At 39.4% G+C, this 18,775-nt stretch overlaps 1 protein-coding gene across 6 annotated transcripts in view; it reads right to left on the bottom strand.

The window, feature by feature from the left end:
- The window catches only part of Ccdc68 (coiled-coil domain containing 68), a 46,317-nt gene that overhangs the window by 14,661 nt on the left and 12,881 nt on the right, over positions 1-18,775 (bottom strand). For 4 of the 6 annotated variants that reach the window (XM_078029995.1, XM_078030000.1, XM_078029999.1 and 1 more), the window contains exons 3-8: positions 17,161-17,286; positions 15,854-15,940; positions 12,949-13,089; positions 11,961-12,086; positions 10,303-10,431; positions 5,356-5,438 (exon numbers count right to left, since the gene is read on the bottom strand). In XM_078029995.1, the coding sequence (XP_077886121.1) occupies positions 5,356-5,438; positions 10,303-10,431; positions 11,961-12,086; positions 12,949-13,089; positions 15,854-15,940; positions 17,161-17,274 (680 nt within the window). In that variant the 5' untranslated portion in view covers positions 17,275-17,286. The remainder of the gene's footprint in view (positions 1-5,355; positions 5,439-10,302; positions 10,432-11,960; positions 12,087-12,948; positions 13,090-15,853; positions 15,941-17,160; positions 17,287-18,775) is intronic. The other 2 variants (XM_078029996.1, XM_078029998.1) reach the window with 1 other exon arrangement.

Below are 18,775 nucleotides of genomic sequence, written 5' to 3'. Positions count from 1 at the left end.
GCTCAAAAACCACACAGAGCAAAAGAAGACCCAGTGTGCCACTCATCAGAAGGTTAAAAATGAAAAACTTAGTCAAGGCAGCTGTTATGCTAAGGGATACATAAAGAAAAGCAGGGACATGATACAGGACAGGACAGAGCAGGGCCATTTCAGGAAGTCACAATGTTCTGTTTTTTGACCACATATTTGCTTTTAAATAGTCCATTAAACCGTAGGTATTATTAATGTTCTGTGCATGTTTCTGTACGTGTATCTTACTTCACATGCATGTGTGTGTGTGTGTGTGTGTGTGTGTGTGTGTGTGTGTGTATCAATATTTGTTTAAGCAGAAAAGAGATGCAGGGGATACAAGCCAACCAACTAATGCTAGTGAGCTTTGTATGTTTATGAATTTGGAAGAATTCCATTTGTCTTTGGAGATTATCATGCTATTTAATCTTCTCTTGCTGTTTTTTTGTTCGTTTGTTTGCTGTACAGGGAATTGAACCCGTGGGCGTTCTACCACTGAGCTACATCCCCAGCTCTTTATTTATTTAATTTTTTGCAATTTTATTTTTTACCTAGAGACAGAGTTTCCCGAAGTTGATTATCATGCCTACACAATACAATCTGCCAGCTACGTCCTCCCTCCCCATCCTGACTGACATGTTAAACAACTATCCAATTAAGAAAATTTATGAAGGAAGAAAAGGGCAGATTGTTGATGCAGGCTGAAGAAAGGCTACCAGTTCAGTTGCGCCTTGGCACATGGTTTTTGTAACATGATCCTCTAAGGGACCCATCCCTCAGCAAAAACCCATACCTGGACCTTTCCCTTGGACAGAGGAAATGTGAAATCGGAACCAAGTCAATGTACAGTTCATTGTTTTCTTTCCACAATTTGTGAGGGAAAATGTTTGAAAGAAAGAAGCTGGATGCCTGATTCAGAGGAAAATGCTGTGTGCTCATATTCCCGGATCTGACCACGGAGGCAAGGCACAGCCTTCTCAGCATTTCTGAAATTCAAGTTCAAGGAATAGCTGCTGCTGCACCAGCCTGCACTGGATTCCAGATGCCCCTGAGCTCCAGGATCAGAGGCTTTCTTAAGAAGGAAAAAGGAGTCTGGGCAAATTTCAGACCCCCTAGCAGGTGAGGTTCAGGACCTGAGGAGGGGGCCAGGAACTTGGAGCCTCTAAGGAGAGTCCAGACTTCAGAGGTTTGCAGCATTTCAAAGAGAGTGAGAGTGAGAGGGGCCACAGCCCAGCGAATGAATCCCTGGGGCAGGGATCATCAGGAGTCCTTTATCTAAGATGCATGCTCTGCCTCCCAATGTCTCGATAGAATTTTTGATGGACATTTTCCTCTGCCATGCAATAGAATAGAAAAAAGGAGTGAATATTAAAATTAAAATATAATTTAAAAACTTCAACTTCAGGGAAGCTTCTCAATTCTTTCGTGGTAAGTACAACTAAAAACCCTGGACGTTAGAGATAAACAAGCATAAGAAGACTGGCAACAATAACAAGGTGGCAGACTGCCTTGGGATCCTGGGATCCAAGGGGGAAACATGGTGAGTTCTCAGAATTTTCTCTTTACCTCCTAAATCCCAGACTTGAAGCTGAAAAAGTTGGCAGTCCAGAATGTCAATGAGAGCAGACAAAAAGAGAAAAAGGGAAAAACAAAAGAGGAGTCTCTCCCTCACTCTCCAACCGCCCCCCCCCCCCAAAAAAATAAAGAAGAATACTGGTCCTTCCCTTTCAGGCAGGGAATTGAGGACTCCTTCCCAATTCATCACTGAGGGAAGATGAGGCGGGTACCTTTTCTGGTTCTCCTTCTGCTAGGATTCTTTAGCTTTCAAGACAGAAATTCAAGCTCGTTTTTAACTTGCAGAAATGTGAAAACAAATGCTCTTGCCTTTCTTTAGCACCTGGGGTCCTAGGGTCAGTACTTGACAGGAAGTCCACCCTCCGACTCTGTACCGCTCTGCAAAAGGGTTGGTAGGAGGCACCCAAGTTCATGAAGAGCTGTCTCTCCATCTGTTCTTCAGGATGTTCTGTGGGCAGCTCCATTGGCCTTTGCCACATTATCCTCTGTTCCATGCTGTTGCGATGGCTTTGACCAAAGTGTTCTTTGGTGTCATGCTATTCTTTTCTAGAGGATGTTCTGAGGTGTGGCCTCCGGTGTTTTTCATGATACAGCTGAAGATATTGTTCATGATTCTCTTTATGAGCATACCCTGGACAATTTTCTTTCCAGTTATATGAACATATTTTTAAAAAGCGAACTTCTCCTAAAGAATTGGTTAGTTTTAGTCATGTGGACATCGTGAATCACAGAACTAGTCATTAATTTCCTTTTGGGGTTGGTTTAAAAATGTGCCAGTGGTCTACTGAGAGCAAGTCTGCAGCATTCCACCATATGCATTTTGTAGATTAACCACATGAAATGCCTATTCTTTTATCTCCTTGGTCTCACCATCTATTTTTTTCCAAGTTAAGTAATGATGATATGACTTTTATAGGTTTTAAATAAGCAATCTTAGGGCACATAAATATAATATATATATAATTGTGGGTTCATCATTCCTGGTCACATTGACACAATCCCAAAATATGATCTTTTTAGGTGTTTTCAAAGTGTACCAGGGATTAATGAACCCAACTATTACAAGAATGAGAAGGAAAGAATGAAAAATCTAAAATATTGGAAAAAAATCAAAAAGAGATAAAAGAAGAAAGTAAAAGTGAAAACTGCATGCCCAAGATGCTACTTCTGGGCACAGCACACATTCCCTGGGCACTGGAAACACAACACTTCATAGAAGTGAGATTGGGAGAAAAGACAGTGGTTTGGTGGTATCTAAGAGGTTCTCTGAAGCCATGAAAGAATCTTCTGCAGCAACAGGGACTTAAAGATGGCCTGCTGTCTAGGATATAATGTTTCTCTGGATCTCTGTGAGTGTCCACATTACTGAGTGTGGGTCCCCAGGGAAGAAGGGATGAGTGAGAATAGAAGAGGTTGGGTATTACCATCACTCAGCCAGACAAGAGGTAGAATCAGTATGGATGTAGAGGTAGCTTTGTTCACATTTCAATAAAACTTAGGAATATGTCTTTTTTTTAGCTCATCAAAATCCTTCCCATTGTTATTTCCAGTGACGGCACCTAAGGAATGGCTTTTAGAGAGCCCCCTATTGACCTCAGGTAAACACACACTTAAGTGGCAACCACCGTGTGCTTTGACATGCAGCCTCAGCTTCGAGGTAACCATCTTTCCATCTCTGAGGTTGCGCATGCCTAAGCAACTCTTACCTAAATGGGGGAGCCCTTGCTGTTAATTTTTATAAATCCCAAATATGACTTTCGCATGAACTTGTGTATATGCCGGTGAGGTAGCAGGCAAGCTGGGAAATAGCTTTCTGCTAGCCATCACACAGGAGGGAGGGGAAACCAGTAGGAAAACTGGAGCCAAATCCTGTGAGCCAATCCCAGCCTGGGAGAGGTCAGATAGCTTGACAAGGTCCTTAGTTATTAAAATCCCAGATTGCTCCTTGAAGGTCAATGGGAGGATTTAATTAGACATGGTACCTGGGGTTACTCTGAACTGTAAAGCACTATCCATGTGTCTGTTAGTGGTAATGGTAATGGCAATACAGTCAACCTTATGTTCAAGAAAACACATCTTTTAACTTTCCAGTTCTTCTTCCTGGCCATATTTATCCAACTTGAGCCTGCAGAAATTCCCTTTATTTGAGAGAGGTTAACCCAATCTCTACTGCTCCAACCCAAAGGTGCTGGTTCATACTGATTTCACTCTGTTGTCACACAGCAACATGAATGCCTCTCCGTTCAGCTCGGAGGAGATAATAAGGAAGACAGAATACATGTGATGCTACACACTATGAAAACCACATAAGCCAGATGTCCAAACACCTTTCTGGGAGCACAAAACATCCATTTCCTTCAAGAAATTTCTGAAATCTCTTTAAGAGCTTTGGGAGAATTCCGTATAACAATTGCTAATATAAAACAGAACTGAAAAAAAAAATCAGGTTTTTTTTTTTTAAGGATTATACTGTTGACTCAAAGACTGACAAAACTCCCATTATCTGTTAAAAAGATCTCTTAAAGAAAAGTATCAAACTCAGACTGCCTTGACTCTTCATGGAAGATACTGTATGATCCAATAGTTCTGCTATGTGGACCAAAAGCTGTATTTAAGGGGAACGAAGTAAGCCAAAGATGGACTTAGAGTTAAGTTACAGCTATTCTTAAGTAATTCTGTCATATTGGAAGGATACTTTAAGTAATTTCACAATATAGGATGCTCTCTGCCATATTCTCTTCACTCTCTACCAGGATGCACAGGGCTACATAACTGTCGTAGGAATCTACCTGCTGGGGTTACACACATGTCCAGAGGGAAGAAGACAGGAAAATAGTGACTGACTGGTATCTCACCATATTTCAGGTATGTGTGCCTGATTTCCAGGTTCAGCCATTTCTGGTGGTAAAAAATTGTGACTATGAGCCACACATATAAGGAGAGATGAGAAGAGAGAAAGAGAAATCAGAAGGGAAAAGGAAGTAAGGGGAAAAGACCAAAGATCAAGAAAGAGGATATGGGTGTGCATACTACTGAATAAATGAAAATCTGAATTTGCCCCCTGTGAGGCACCTAATAGTGCCTGATGACCAAGTGAGCGAGAGTTCTAGATGGACGGACTGAGATGTGGAAAGAAAGCTGACTTCGAATGTGATCTATTTGCATCAGAACTACCACGGCTGTGGTGGGCTTAGAATAAAAAATGAGAACAGAAATGTCTGATGGTGTGAGTTATAAACCAACGTTCTAGAGGATTCTCCCAATGACAGCTGAGTAGGACAACCCGTGATGTCCACATATCCAGCCGACCGGAGGGTGCTGAGCACTGCAGCAGCTCGAGAGGTGTGACTATGAGTCAGTTCCACGATGGCAGGAGGTTTTCCATAGTACCTCCTTCATCCTCTCCTGACCTGTGGAGCACCACAGAAGTACCCTAGAATTTGACCTGTGGGTTGGCTGGTTTGATGTGGGCTGCAGAAGAGACGCCTGAGCAGACAAAAGCATGGGGAATGACAGTGTCTCCAGCATCCTTAACACTAAGAGCAAACAGGGAGGCTGCAGGCTCACTCAACTCTTCAGAAGGATTAAACCCACACACACCACGCCCCCCATTCCTTAGTGGGTGAGGAAAAGAAGCATAGGGCTGTTGTTCCTAAAAATTCATCCTCCTTCCCACTTCATTGGGGGTGAAAAGACTGTCCACAGTGGAGCCTGCCAGTGGAGAGGAAAGCTATCAGGAAGTACTTTGATTTAGCAGGTAGACTTGCAAACCTTTTAGCATATGTAGTGTTGGATTTGAGTTGCAGCAGCTTGGTTTCCAAAGACAGTTTTCTTTCTAGCAGTGATCTCTTTTCCTAGGAGAAAATAAGATACAAGTTTTGTTTATTTTCTGTGTGTATGTGCATGTGTGTGTAGGCACACACATGTTTAGTAAAGCATTCTTCTTGCAAACTGTTCACAAAAGATGCCTCTTGCAATGCAAGAAATACAGATTGAGCTAAAGAGCTCATTTCCTAAGAGCTGTTTACAAGGTACCCCAAGACAGCCTGGTTGGGCTTTCCTCTGAGTGCTTTACAAGGAAGTTAAAAGAAGTTTTTTTTTTTTTTTTCATTTCCTTGCTGCCTAGAGAGCTTGCGCCTCATCTAACCCACTGCTGAAATGGAGCCCCTGCAGCTTGACCTCTCCCATCCTCCTCCTCAGTCCCACCCCAAATGCACAGTCTGTTCAGTCCCTGCTCATCACCACACCTGCCTCTCCTCCATTAGGCTGAGTGGTTGATATCCAAGGACACCAATGCGCGTACCTTGATACCTCTACCTGCTCTCATGGCATCTGTCGGAAAACAGGAAAGTACTAAATGTATTTTTAATGACAGATCAAGGCCACAGACAATTAAATTGCTTCCTAATTAGGATCCCAGAAAAACTATGACACTAAGAAAGAACATCTTTACACATGCTGTCGTTTAATTATTAAACCAAACTATCTCCATCCCAAAGGAAAACAGACAAGTCCATGAAAAACCAGGCTGGGACGATTGTGTTCGGTGTGTATTTGATGGCAACATGCTGAAAGAAGGAATTTAGAGTTTGGGCTGGCTGGTTTAAGTAGCCAAGTTGGGATGTGGGGGAATCAGGAAAAAACTGAAAAGAGCAAGAATTGGTATCGGCAAACTGGATGGCACTGACTGAAAGAGATTTTATGAAAATATTCACAATGCTATTTAAATCGCTTCTCACTGTGGTATTTATACGGGTATTACACAGGCAGAGCACACAGCAGAAGCATCTGAAAGATTCTGTACATGGGCTGATCTAGTTTTGAAATTTGGGTCCAAGGTTTTAGCCTCTCTGGATCTTATTACTGTTAAGAAAAATTAACCAAAACTCAGAAATAAAAGCAACATGTGCTGCATGTAGTTTTCACGTCACATTAGGTCATGTTTACTAATCTGACCCCTGAATCATTTAATTTACTCAGATAATTTTCCTGTGCCTGACTTTGTGGTCTGATTAGAGTTCTGACTCTCTGAAGTTGCATGTTAATGTGTGGTTCCTGTGTGGTAGAAAAGATGATCCTAAAGGTTATGGTTTAATTGCCTCAAAGAATATAAACCACTTTTTCAAGTCTAACCTAAAAACCTGATTCTATACTCCTTTCCTTCTCACAAAATGCCTACGTAAGTAGCCAGTTTCTCAAAATACTTTATTTAAATCAGCTTTACCATCTTACTGGTTCCCTCATTAGTTAATGAGTTGAATAAAACATTCGACATGTATTCATTCTATATTTGTATGAGTCACATTTTAAAATTTATGAACATCCCTAAAATGAGGATAATAATCCCTAAACTGAAACGTTGGGATGATTAGAGATAATGTATGTGAGAGGCCTTACCTGCTCCCCTGGCATGGAGCTGGACCTCAGTATATAATAAATTTGAGAGTATGAATTACTTCACATTCTATGTGTTCTGAGATTTTTAAAAAGTTATGCTAATTTATTCAAATTTCTCTTGTGGAATTCTTGATCCACAGAAATTGTTCCAGAGTAGCCATAGTTATGTTCAAATTATTTCTGAGCCTTGCAAGCTAATGATGACATTTGGATGACCAATAAAACCCATCAAAGATCATGTATCTTAAGTTTGCAGGTTGGAGGAATGGTGTTTCGCAATCGTTCTTCCAGATGGACTTCTTCTTGATTAACAGATTTTCACAGTCAAGAGTTAAAAGAGTCCACAGACAACTGAAGAAAACCTCCAAGCCAGGCCAGGGTTCTAGCATCCGGTGTGGGCTCTTCACACATCCTCTTGGGCAGCACAGTAGGTCACAGGTTACCAGCTAACACTTCTCTGACTGTGGTTTCATGGTGTGAATAGCATCACACTGTGGGCACCTGCTGTTCCCAAAGCCGCCCCCTAGGAGGCAGTATCAATAGGAGAGGAGTGGACACCAATTACAGTCATTACCAAATGTTCCCATCTAACTGATGTAGGGGCCCAGAATGTCATTTTATCTAGCATAAGAAAAGAGAGGGACATAATGGGAAGGGCTGTGAACTTGAAGCTGGAGGATTACAGAATACTTCCTTGGCCCCGCCCCCTCCTCGTTTATAAAATGATGATGAGAAACTAGGTGGTCTCAGAAGTGTCTTTGAGCTCTAAAATTCTAATGGAGCTAAATCAATGACACTGAGAATCAAACATGATTCAACAGAATTGCACTGTTAGCAAAAGGAGAACGTGCCATATGAAAATGTTCTTATTGGGCGTTTTCGCTAGCTTATCACTGTGTGTGCGGAATAGATTCTCACTGCATTCCTGATTAAAGTGGGACAGATGGTGGAGGTTTTAAGTAATGTGTTCATTACCAGACCTCATAGCACTAATGGCTATTTACTGGAGCAGGGCCTTGTTCAAGTGAGTAGCAAATGAATTCTTCTCTAGGGGTACCCACTACTAGGGCAGTATTTATCACCCTTTCTGAGAATGAGCATTTTTTTTTCATTTTTACTTTCTTTTGGAACTGGCATCTTTTCCCTATTAATACAAAAGGTTTAGGACTCTCTCCCCCCATTCTAACACACTCCCTATCTGAGAAACCTCCTCCAAGCCTGTCTTCTCATTATCTCCTTAAACCAAGATGGTGCCAAGTTTTACTTCTTTTAATAGTTTTATTTGTTTGTTTACAAATATAAAATGTCTTTAAATGAAATATGTTTAAAAAAAAAACACTCCATGCTCCTCCACTCCATCTCCACTCAGCTCAACCTCACAGAGGTTCCCCAGAGGCTCGACCCCAGAAACCACTGAACTTTGGCATTCTAGAAGGTTAGCACATGGCCTTGCTTAGCCATGGGCATCCAGTCTATTACTCTGTCACAAATCTTCTATAGACAGAGAACAGTTATGGGTCAACATTACAGGCAAGCTAAGCCTTTGCCTCTAAAAAATGCCCTGCCACTATCTGAGCCACTGACCCTTAATCTTGAATGTGTCCCCCTACATTCAACAGGGGTTTTAGCCTTCCCCAAAAGATCCTTAGGAGAATTAGAGGCAGAAGCAGCACACAGTCCAGTTCCACACACTGTAATCTCCACAAACAGTGACTGTGTCCATTCATTCCCAAGCTCATTCACCCCAGCTCTGCATAGCACATGGTAGGTGCTCAAATCTACTGAATAAATGGTTGATTAAATACATCCCGGAACCTTGAGACCTAGTATAATAACTCACATATGGTCTGGAATGCCTGGGGTTGTTAGAAAACAGAAATTATCTTCCACTGTCCTTTTGTTAATTTTCAGGCACTAACCAGTGGCCACTAATCTGACCTGGTGTTTGCTGGATTTGAGATAGGATGATTGCAAGTTGAAGGTTACATTCCAAACTGGTTGATCAAGTTGTTTGGTTAGACAACCCTATGTGCTTTCCAGAACTGTTTTCCTTTTCTCAATGCAAACATTCATTGTGCTTAGTTTCTAAATGATTTATTATCAAATGGAGTTTTCTAACACTATCAAGTACCAAACCAAATATTGCAGCTTTTCCAAGAGAGTGTAATTATAAACTGGCCTGCCTGCATACACCAACTGCTTAAGGACATTCTAGTCCAATGATTCTACTGAAGAACAGCACCCAATACCTAATAGGAGTGTAGCGGTGTGTTGTTATTAGATAACATTAAGTTTACGCTTATTTAGTTTTTGCGATTTCCTCTTATTTTTCCTCATTAAGATTACAAATGCAACTAAATTCAGTATCACAAATCTTACATTCTTGGAAAATACTTTAAAACTAATCAAAGTTCCTTCAGTAAGAAATCTGAATACCATTGAAATATGACGTTTTTGAAGTGACATTTTTTAAAATGCCATAACAAAGAAGACTTGGAAAAAATATTGAGGTTGAGAAGAGCAGAAGTAAATCAGGAGATTAAAACAATAAATATAAAACACATCAGGTGGAATTTCCTAGAAGCCAAACCTATGTTCTTATCTACACTGAATACAGTTTCAGAAGTGCCAATTTCTTGTTTGTTTTGCTATTAAAAGTTAAAATTCCTTGTTTTGTTTAAATTCTAAATTATAAGGCATGAATAATTAAATTTATGTGTTTATCTTTTGTATGCATTTGGAGTGCCAGCCACTTAAAGTAACACTGCATGAACTGTTTCCCAATTTTTCTTCTATTATTACTCTTTTCCAAATCCATCTTTGGAAAGTTCTGATTTCCAAAGAAGAGATTTTCTTACTGTGAACTCTCTTTCTCCTGGTGTAAATATTAGTTTTTATGTATTCAGAGGGGTCAAGAGTGGCCAGAAATGAAGACTACTCTCTCTAACACACACAAAAGGCCATGAGGGGTAGCATCTGCCACATTATTATTATATAATCTAAGAGGTAGATTCTGTGGTATTTTCCATTATTTCCATTCACAGCCTGACCTGGTTTCCCATTCTAAGATGTGCATTTACTAAAAAGAGAAAGTTACAATGATATCACTACATTATTTGCTAAAGTATACCACAGATCATATTAAGTGTTAAAGAGAAGAAGCTAACATTATTGAGCACTTCCTAAGATCAGGTATCATAGGAGGAAATTTCATTTCATATTATATTATTTAATTTAATATCCTATTTTTTCAGTGTTATTGTCTTTCATTTCCCCCCAGTCCTGTCAGGAAGAAATCCCTTTCGATCTTCAGAGACTTACCTTTTCCATTCTCTCTAGAAGGTTCTCCAATTCTGTGATCTGACTATGTTTTTCTTCAAGTTTTTCAGTGACTTGATTCAGATTTTCAACATGTTGTTTCAATTTCTGTTCTTTTTCAAGCTTATTAACCTTTAGTCAGAAAAAATAGTTACCAGATTATTTTTATTAAACCATACACAAAACATGTCCCTCTAGAATTTTCTAACTAGCCACAGAAATGAATAGCTCACACTTGTTTAGAACTATTCTTTTGATTTTAGTGTTTTCTTTGAAATAATCCTGATGAATGCAATACTAAATCAGTAGAGAATAATAATATATACATATGATCCCTAGAATGTTGACATTTGTTACCATAGAGCCTGCCTCCCAAAATGGTATGAGAAAGACACATGCTGATTTAAGAAAAGCAAAATATTTAATTGTTTCTCAACAAAAATTATCTAGAATAAAAAATAAAAGCTTATATGTTCAATTGAAGGTGTTTCTTTTTAAATCAGGAAGTGTCATAAAAGCAGAATAATTATCCCCAATGCGTCTGGGGTTTTTCCCAGGCGTGCTGCAGGAGGGGAAAGACCCCAGAAGAAAAGTCTCTGCTTGGCCTCCCATAGGCCACACTTGGGAGTGTTTCAACTTGACCTCTCTCTGACATGAACATAGATATCTGCTGCAGAACTTGAGATTTCTCAGTAAGAATAAAAGCATCTGTCTGCCCTTGAAAACTCCAGGTGGGCATTCCTACCAGGCTGCTTGGGGTAAGGCCAATGTCCCATCACAGGGACATGCATGACCTGTCTGAAGGACACTGACACTGCTCCAATGGACCCCTCCCAGGTGCACAAGCCAGCCAGGCCATTTCATTTGCTTTTGTTCTTCACCCAGCACACAGGCGAGTTTGTAGCTGTCAGCACCATGGCCTGAAGCAGGAGAAGCATGACCAACGCGCAGTGGATTTCCTACTGTGCTCCCAAGGGGACCTACCTAAGGCCAGAGCAGGCAGAGACCCAGGCACCTCATTTTATATTCTGAGTTTCAGTACATACACACACACACACACACACACACACACACACACACACACACACACGATCTCTCCTCCAATCCTAGAACATTTTTCAGACGTTTATCAGTCCTAGCACACGTAACTCTGATTTAAAATAAAAGCAAACAAAAAACTGTGCGTGAGTTTGCATGTGTGCACATTTATTTTTATATCTTTAAATGTATTTGTACGCACACACAATTTATGTTTGTTTTTTTCCCTAATCAGAAGAACGTATTCTAAGACCCAAATGATCTTTAATCCATTTATCTGGCCCGAAACCCAAGTCCAGAGAAAAGGAAATGAATCTGTCTGGACCATCTTGTTAGTCAAAGGTGGAGTCGGAAGAGGCACAGGCCAGCCCCGATCTCCTGACAGGATGGCCCTGCCTCCTCCCCCTGTGCTGTGCAGGGAGCTCTGGGCAAGAATGGCCCGCAACACAGCAGCTCGGCCACATCTGGTGTGGGCTCAGCAGGGCTGGGGCAATCGGCACAAAAGACAGCTCTTCTGCCTCGTCTCTGCCCTTGCCACATCACCGGCTCTGGCTTGTTCCACATCTAACTCCTCCAGAAAGAGGGACTAGACTGGCTCCCATGGACCGGCTGATAGTTGGTACCTGGAGTAATTGTTTACTGTCCTCGTGCTTCTTTCTCACGTCTTCAGACTGTGCTTGGTAGTTTTCAAATAATTTCTGGGCCACATTTCTCAGAGCTGCTGCTCCTGCTTCTCTGGAGGCTTCCAGCTAGGGAGAAAGGTCACGCTGCATGTTTTGACATTTCCAGTTAAAAGGGTGAGAGGCAGAACATTTTGATGGGCAATTAAAAACAGAGACTCTGACTCTACCATTTGCAGCCCCATAGACAATGGATGGGAGAAAAGACACTGTTATTTGGTAAAGAAAAACGTAAAATAAGAAACCCCTTGTTTAGTGGGTCAGTGCATGGAGACATGTCTGTCCTGGCCAAGCCGAAACAGAGCTTTAGGTGCAAGCATGGTAACTTCCTGAAACAGAAGTGGGACAAGCTTGAAGTAGGTGGGCAACAAAAATTTAAGGATTGTGAATCTTTCAAAGCTTTAAACAGGGAAATAAAGATGGCTGCAAAGATTATCTACTAAGATATTCACTGTAGGACTGAATAGAAAATAAGGCCCCTCAAAGAAAACATAAAGCATTCAATAATGGATCAGTGAAACCAATAGTGAGACATCTATGAATGCTATAATTAATGTTTATTAAATATGCAAATGCTTTTTAAATTTATTGTGGAAAGAAACTTAGCTTGAGACTTAGCCTCTTGAATTTGGAAGTGCACAGTACAGCATTGTTAACTATAAGCTCAGTCTCTAAAGCAAGCCTCTGGGATTTACTCAGCTTTCATAACTGAAACTTTATACCCATTGACCTTCTGTAAGATCTCTTCACTAGTAACAGTAAACCAGGTTGAGACCTAATTTGTGAAATGCTTCTGTACACATGTGAGCACCCGTGTGGGCCTGTGGATATGTGTGGGTGTCACTCAGCTTGCACAAAACAACAGGTGCTGACCACCTGTCAGCTCCAAGGCTCAAAATGTGAGATTGGAAATTTCCCCTAATCGTCAGACCTTGATTTTCAATACTTCATTCTCCTTGTTCACTTCTAAGAGCTGCAGGTCTTTTCCTCTCAGTTTTTCCATGAGCAACTCCAAGCTGCAACAAGAGGGGTCCACTTCAGAGTCGGAGCCATTTTGAAAGTTTCCACAGGGCTGAAATGGACAACATGGAATCGCTGAGCTGGCCACTCCTTTCCTCATAACTCGGACAACAATAGTTACCATTCAGCATTACACAGGTCAAACCAGCTGGCCTCTACTTTATTTATTTATTTTGCTTTTTGTACAGGAGATTGAACGCAGGGGCACTTTGCCACTGAGCCACATTCTCAGTCTTTTTAAAATTTTTTACCTTGAGACTGTGTCTCACTCAGTTGCTGAGGGCCTCACTGAGTTGCTGAGGCTGAATTCAAATTTGTGATGCTCCTATCGCAGCATCTCAAGTTGCATGTGCTTCCACACTAGGCTGGCCTCTACGTTTGCTCAAGTTTGAACAGATTCTTCCAGTAAATGAGGTAGAACTACATGTCTTTTTCCTTTTATATCTCTTATAGTTTCAAACATACTGTTAAATGCATCTTAGGAGATAAAGAATATCCACAGATCAAATTTCTTATCTAAGTCATGGCATAAATATATTTTGGTTGCACTGCATTACACACTAATATAATTGGACCTAATAAGTATGATATGTAATATTCAACGTTCAACAATGTTTCATTATAATTAACTTATATCTCATATTAAATTTCCAATCAGGGACATCAGAATGGAGTACCACGGCCATTATAATTCTATGTTACTGTAGCTCACTGAAACTACACTTGGAGCATAAATACCATCTGGATTCTTAAACATCTGGAGGTGGAAAGAGAATAGTAAACTTCCAACTTAGCACATCAATGTTCCAGAAACCAAGGGCCAGAACCCAAGTTTACATAGCAAGTGAGAGAACTCCCAGTACAACCTCTGGATATCCATCCTGTGCTCTTTAAACTTATTTCAAGGCAGATGGAAAAAAAAAATATTATACAAATACTCAATTTGCTAAGCACCTACTATGAGCCAGGTCATCTTTTTTATGTTTTCTGTGTATTCCATTGTCATTGTCTGAATACTCAAAATGATAGAAGAACTATGATCTTCTTACATAGGAGGAAACTGAAGATGAGAGTTTAACAAGAGTTATGCATAAAATAACTACCACAACCAGAACTAGAATGTAAGTTTGCTTCACAACTAAGCCTTTCTTCTTTCCACTACATATGCTGACTGCTTTTGCAAAACTAAAACCCCAAAAGAATACAGTGCAGAAAGATGCAGAAAGATAACACCGTCCCTCACCAGAACTCTGCCAGATTTGACTCTTATGGTCCCAACCCTAGTGTGTTCCCTCACTGTCCATATACAGAGTAGGAATTATTTTGTTTTTAAATTTGCTATTGAATATTTGACAGAAAACTCCTGTGGAAGGTAGATTATTGGCATTAAATGATGGCTACAAAGGACATAGATCAGTGTTTTTCAAACTTTAATGTTTGAGAAGAATGACTTGGCGCGGGATCTGGTTAAAGATGCAGGTCCCAATTCAGGAAGCCTGGGGTGTTGGCTGCATATCTAAAAAGCTCCTGGTGATGCTACTGCCACTGAGACTGAGCCACACTCGGAGCAGCAGGACCTGGCACTATAACCAAGCAATCCCTGCAGGGCCAGGTAGCTGATATTTTGGTGCTCAGTGGGTCTACTCAGCTTGTGCATTTGATATGGCAGCACATGTCGTATCATAAGAAGCTACTTCCAACAAACCACTGACAACTCCATGTTGCTATTTACAATGGGCAGTCCTCAATTTCCTTGACCATAGACAACAATAGACAGAGCGATCCCTCCAACTTTCTGAAATCGTTTCCTCACTTGCCCTTAGTGACTCCATTTCCAATGCTGTTCTTCCTGCTCATACGCCAGCTTCTTGTCTCAGCCTCCTGTCATGGCTCCTCTTCCTGACACCTAAACATCGGGAAGCTCAAGACGCAGTCCTCAGATTGTCTATCTATAATCACTTGCCTGGGAATCTCTTCCAGTTTTAGAACTTTAAGTATCGCAAATAGTGCCCCAAATCTCTACCCTGTAACCTGGACCTAGAGCCCAGACTGCTACCCTCAACTGCAGAATAAGGTGTCCAGCTGTCTTACTCCTTGAAGACCAGCCAACTCAATGTGGCCAAAACTGATTTTGATATTCCCCATCATCCCCAAGCATACATTCCCCCAGGCCCCACTTTCAGAGCCCTTGATTTAAGAAAATAATTGGGGCTAACTGTATCAGCTTGGAAGGCTGAGGATGAGGAAGGGGTTTATATTTACACATCACACCCTCTGTTCTGATGGTGTATCTGTGGCCATTTTGTTAGTGGGTGACAATGATGATGTACACTTGCTTAGATGTGGTTAGCCTGGCACAATTCAGATAAAGCTAAGTACAAATGGTTCCACCTTAGGCACATTAAGTTGGTGTGGCTTGAAAGATCCTCACTAACCCAAGCCTAACATCTTTGACTGTGTGTCCATTGATACAGCCCAGGTGAGCCCATAAACTTACATCTTAGTCTGTCAGAGAAATGCTGCTAGGTTTCCTTCCTGTGCCAACATTTTCCCATGCAAATCAGGTAAGTTATCTCCCATTAAAATATTCCAACAAGGCCTGGCTATTCCAGTGTGATCTGATTAATGTCACATGTGGGCAAAGATTCCACACATTTGGCCATTAACATCTTTAGATACACATGAAATATTTATCACTCCTCCTTCAAAGCTTCAAAGAAAAATAATTACCAGAAAATTTACTTAAATAAGGTCAATATGGCTTTTTGCTAATCTTCTGAAAGAATGCAAGTAGTAAATTTTGATAAATTTATTACCTTTGCCTCTAGTTTGTGATTCCTACTGTTATGTCTTACTTCATCTTTAAACATTTGACTTCTGATCTTTTCCAGAGTAGTTCGAATCTAGAGGGAGAAAAAAATATATTTTTTGCAAATGCATTTAATGCCAAATACTCTTAAAAAAATCTATGCAAGCTATAGAACACCTGATTTTTCTAGAAAGTAACATACATATGCTGATGTCAGATTTATACAGTGGCCATCACCTTAACTTGAATTTAGGCTGAAATGATTTAGATTGCTGAAAATAAACGTTTGGCTCTTAAATATCTTTTTCAGACAAACTCAGAACCTGATAAGCTAAATTAATATTATACTACAAAATACTTATTCAGTAATTAGCACTTAATACTATCTATTTGGTTCTATTTTATCTATATAGTAATTTAGTACTAATTTACTGTTTGGTAATTACTATAAAACAATTACTAAATTAGTAATCACTACAAAACAATTACTAAATTAGTAATCACTACAAAACAATTACTAAATTAGTAATCACCACAAAATAATTACTATTCAGTCATTACTACAAAATAATCACTACCCAGTAATTACTACAGAATAATTGCTATTAAGTAATTACTACAGAATAATCACAAAAAGGAATTCATATAAATTTATGTATGAAATATGAGCCCCATGTCGTGATGACCTATGAAATGGCAAGATACTCAAAGATAATTTAATTAGTTGATCTAAACAAGTTATGAACTATCCATATCAGAGTTTATCCATCTGGTCTAAGAAATGATTAATACAAATATCTCTTTCGTTAGCCCTCATCACCTTGGATTCTTGTAAGACCTCACATTTTTAATGACGTGTAGTCATTAGCAGTAGCTGCCCTGAAGTGTGAAGAGAAGCCAGGTAAAGAGAAAGACACGCAGCGGGAAACATAAACATCTACTTGGGAACACAGTACCAGCCCTCATGAAACCACTGGGAAAGGTTATAAAACAGTAGGAAATCCAGCAGAGAACAGCACGGGGCAAATTAAGTGCTGATAGGTGTTCTGAATCCTCCTGGCCCATTACTCAATTTTACTGGGGAAAGAAAATCATTTTACTCCAAGTGTCGGATCAGGTTCATATCCTCAAGAGAAATCACTAACCGTGTGTTCACATTTCAGCTGCCAAGACTGTCCTTTGCCAGGCTAGATCTGTTTCTTTTATACTTTCCATGGAAAGGGAAAAACCAAGCCCACCAACCTTACTAGAATTTATCCTAAAAAAAAAAAAAAAAAAAAAATCACGCGCAGGTGACTGCCAGCACCCAAATACCTTTTTCACATATTCAGTCTCTTCAATAATGTGAGCTGATGTACATTCATACAAGGCAGAATCCTCCATCTTTTTCTTTGGGGGAACTTCTGTGGTCACTGTTATTGTTGTCATTGTGAATTCTGGCTTTAAGAAAACATAAATGAGCTGAGAAAAACATACTTTCCCGATTATATGATCGTATGATTCACATAGTTACAGGAGGAGTTCACTGTAGTCAAAAGTAGGCAATGCAGTCTGTACACATGGAAAAATAAGAGTTCATACCCATTTGAATCAAATGTATGAAAAGTCAAGATCATTGTAATGTTTTGAGCGACTAATAAAAAAATTTTTTTAAATAGTCGGCAAAAATGATGAGTCCTTAGAATCTGTAGATATCCATTAAAGTTGAATATGGAAGAAATATCATCCAAAGCAAACATGATTAAAATTTTTGAAAAAAAAATCTGAAAGAGGAAAATATGAAATTTCTTTTTCTTTAGCATCATCTTAGAATTACTATTAATCAAGAATAGGGGACATGTGTTGTTCATCTTTATTTTCTAGCCTGTAGTTAGTGCTTAAGGAATTTCTGTAGAATTAACAATAGAATTTAGCAAAACCATGTTGTGTTTGCATATATCTTTATATATAGTTTATAAAGTGTATTTATAAAAACTATTTGTAATAGTGAATGACTGGATTAAAAAAAAACAAATGCCCACAGAGATTGATTGGTTAAATTAATCTAATTTATCATGCAGTTACCTCTAGTATATCTTGTCCAATTAAAGATATGGTACTGAAAGAAATATATAGGATTCTACTTTCTATGAGAAGGTGGGAAATGGGAATGGAAAAGGAAAATCTATGTCTTATAATTTTGACATAGGGCCATATAAATATTTTAAATAACTGTAAAACAGAATTTAAAAAAGAAAAGGTAATCATACAAAATGATAAAATGACTATATCTACATATAAAGTTGATGGCATAGAATTATTTCAAGTGATTCAAAAATTATTTCAAGTGATTCAAGTGATCTTTGGTGTGCTATATTTGTTCTAAGAACAAAAAGAATGATTTAAAAATCTTAAACTATATTTATCAATAATAATGTTAGTAGAGTTAGTGGAAAGTTTGGTATTGCTACTTTGAAACTGTGTGTGTGTGTGTGTGTGTGTGTGTGTTCAGGCAAGCTTCAGTGCATACTATAGAAAAAAAACAGTAAGTAAATGAGTTAATATCATTAAAAGTCAAGTTTTTTGTCATAACAGAAAAAATAGCTCATAGAACCAGAAATGTTAAGTAAAAATCTTACAGTGTCACCTAGAATTATGAGTATAAAGCAATGATTTTTTTTCCTTAAAAAATATACATTCTACATTCTACCTCTATTCACTGAAAATCCTGGAAGCAGTAGCAATTAGCACCCTGGTGGCCATCCTCTGCTCCTTGTGTGTCTTAAATTGCTAAAAAGGAAACTCGAGCATCTTGGCTGATCCAGGTTGAGGGCAAGAAATGCATCAAGTAAGTCTGAGATAGTACATCATCCAGCAAGCAAAAATTTGATAAAATATTACTTGAATAAGACACAAAAGCCATCCTGAGGAGCAATGACCATGCTGGAGG

Source organism: Ictidomys tridecemlineatus, chromosome 13, assembly GCF_052094955.1.
Source record: "Ictidomys tridecemlineatus isolate mIctTri1 chromosome 13, mIctTri1.hap1, whole genome shotgun sequence".
In the NCBI taxonomy this organism is placed as follows: domain Eukaryota; kingdom Metazoa; phylum Chordata; class Mammalia; order Rodentia; family Sciuridae; genus Ictidomys; species Ictidomys tridecemlineatus.
The sequence above is the reverse complement of the archived record's forward strand: the minus strand, read 5'-3'. Positions and strand labels throughout refer to the sequence as shown.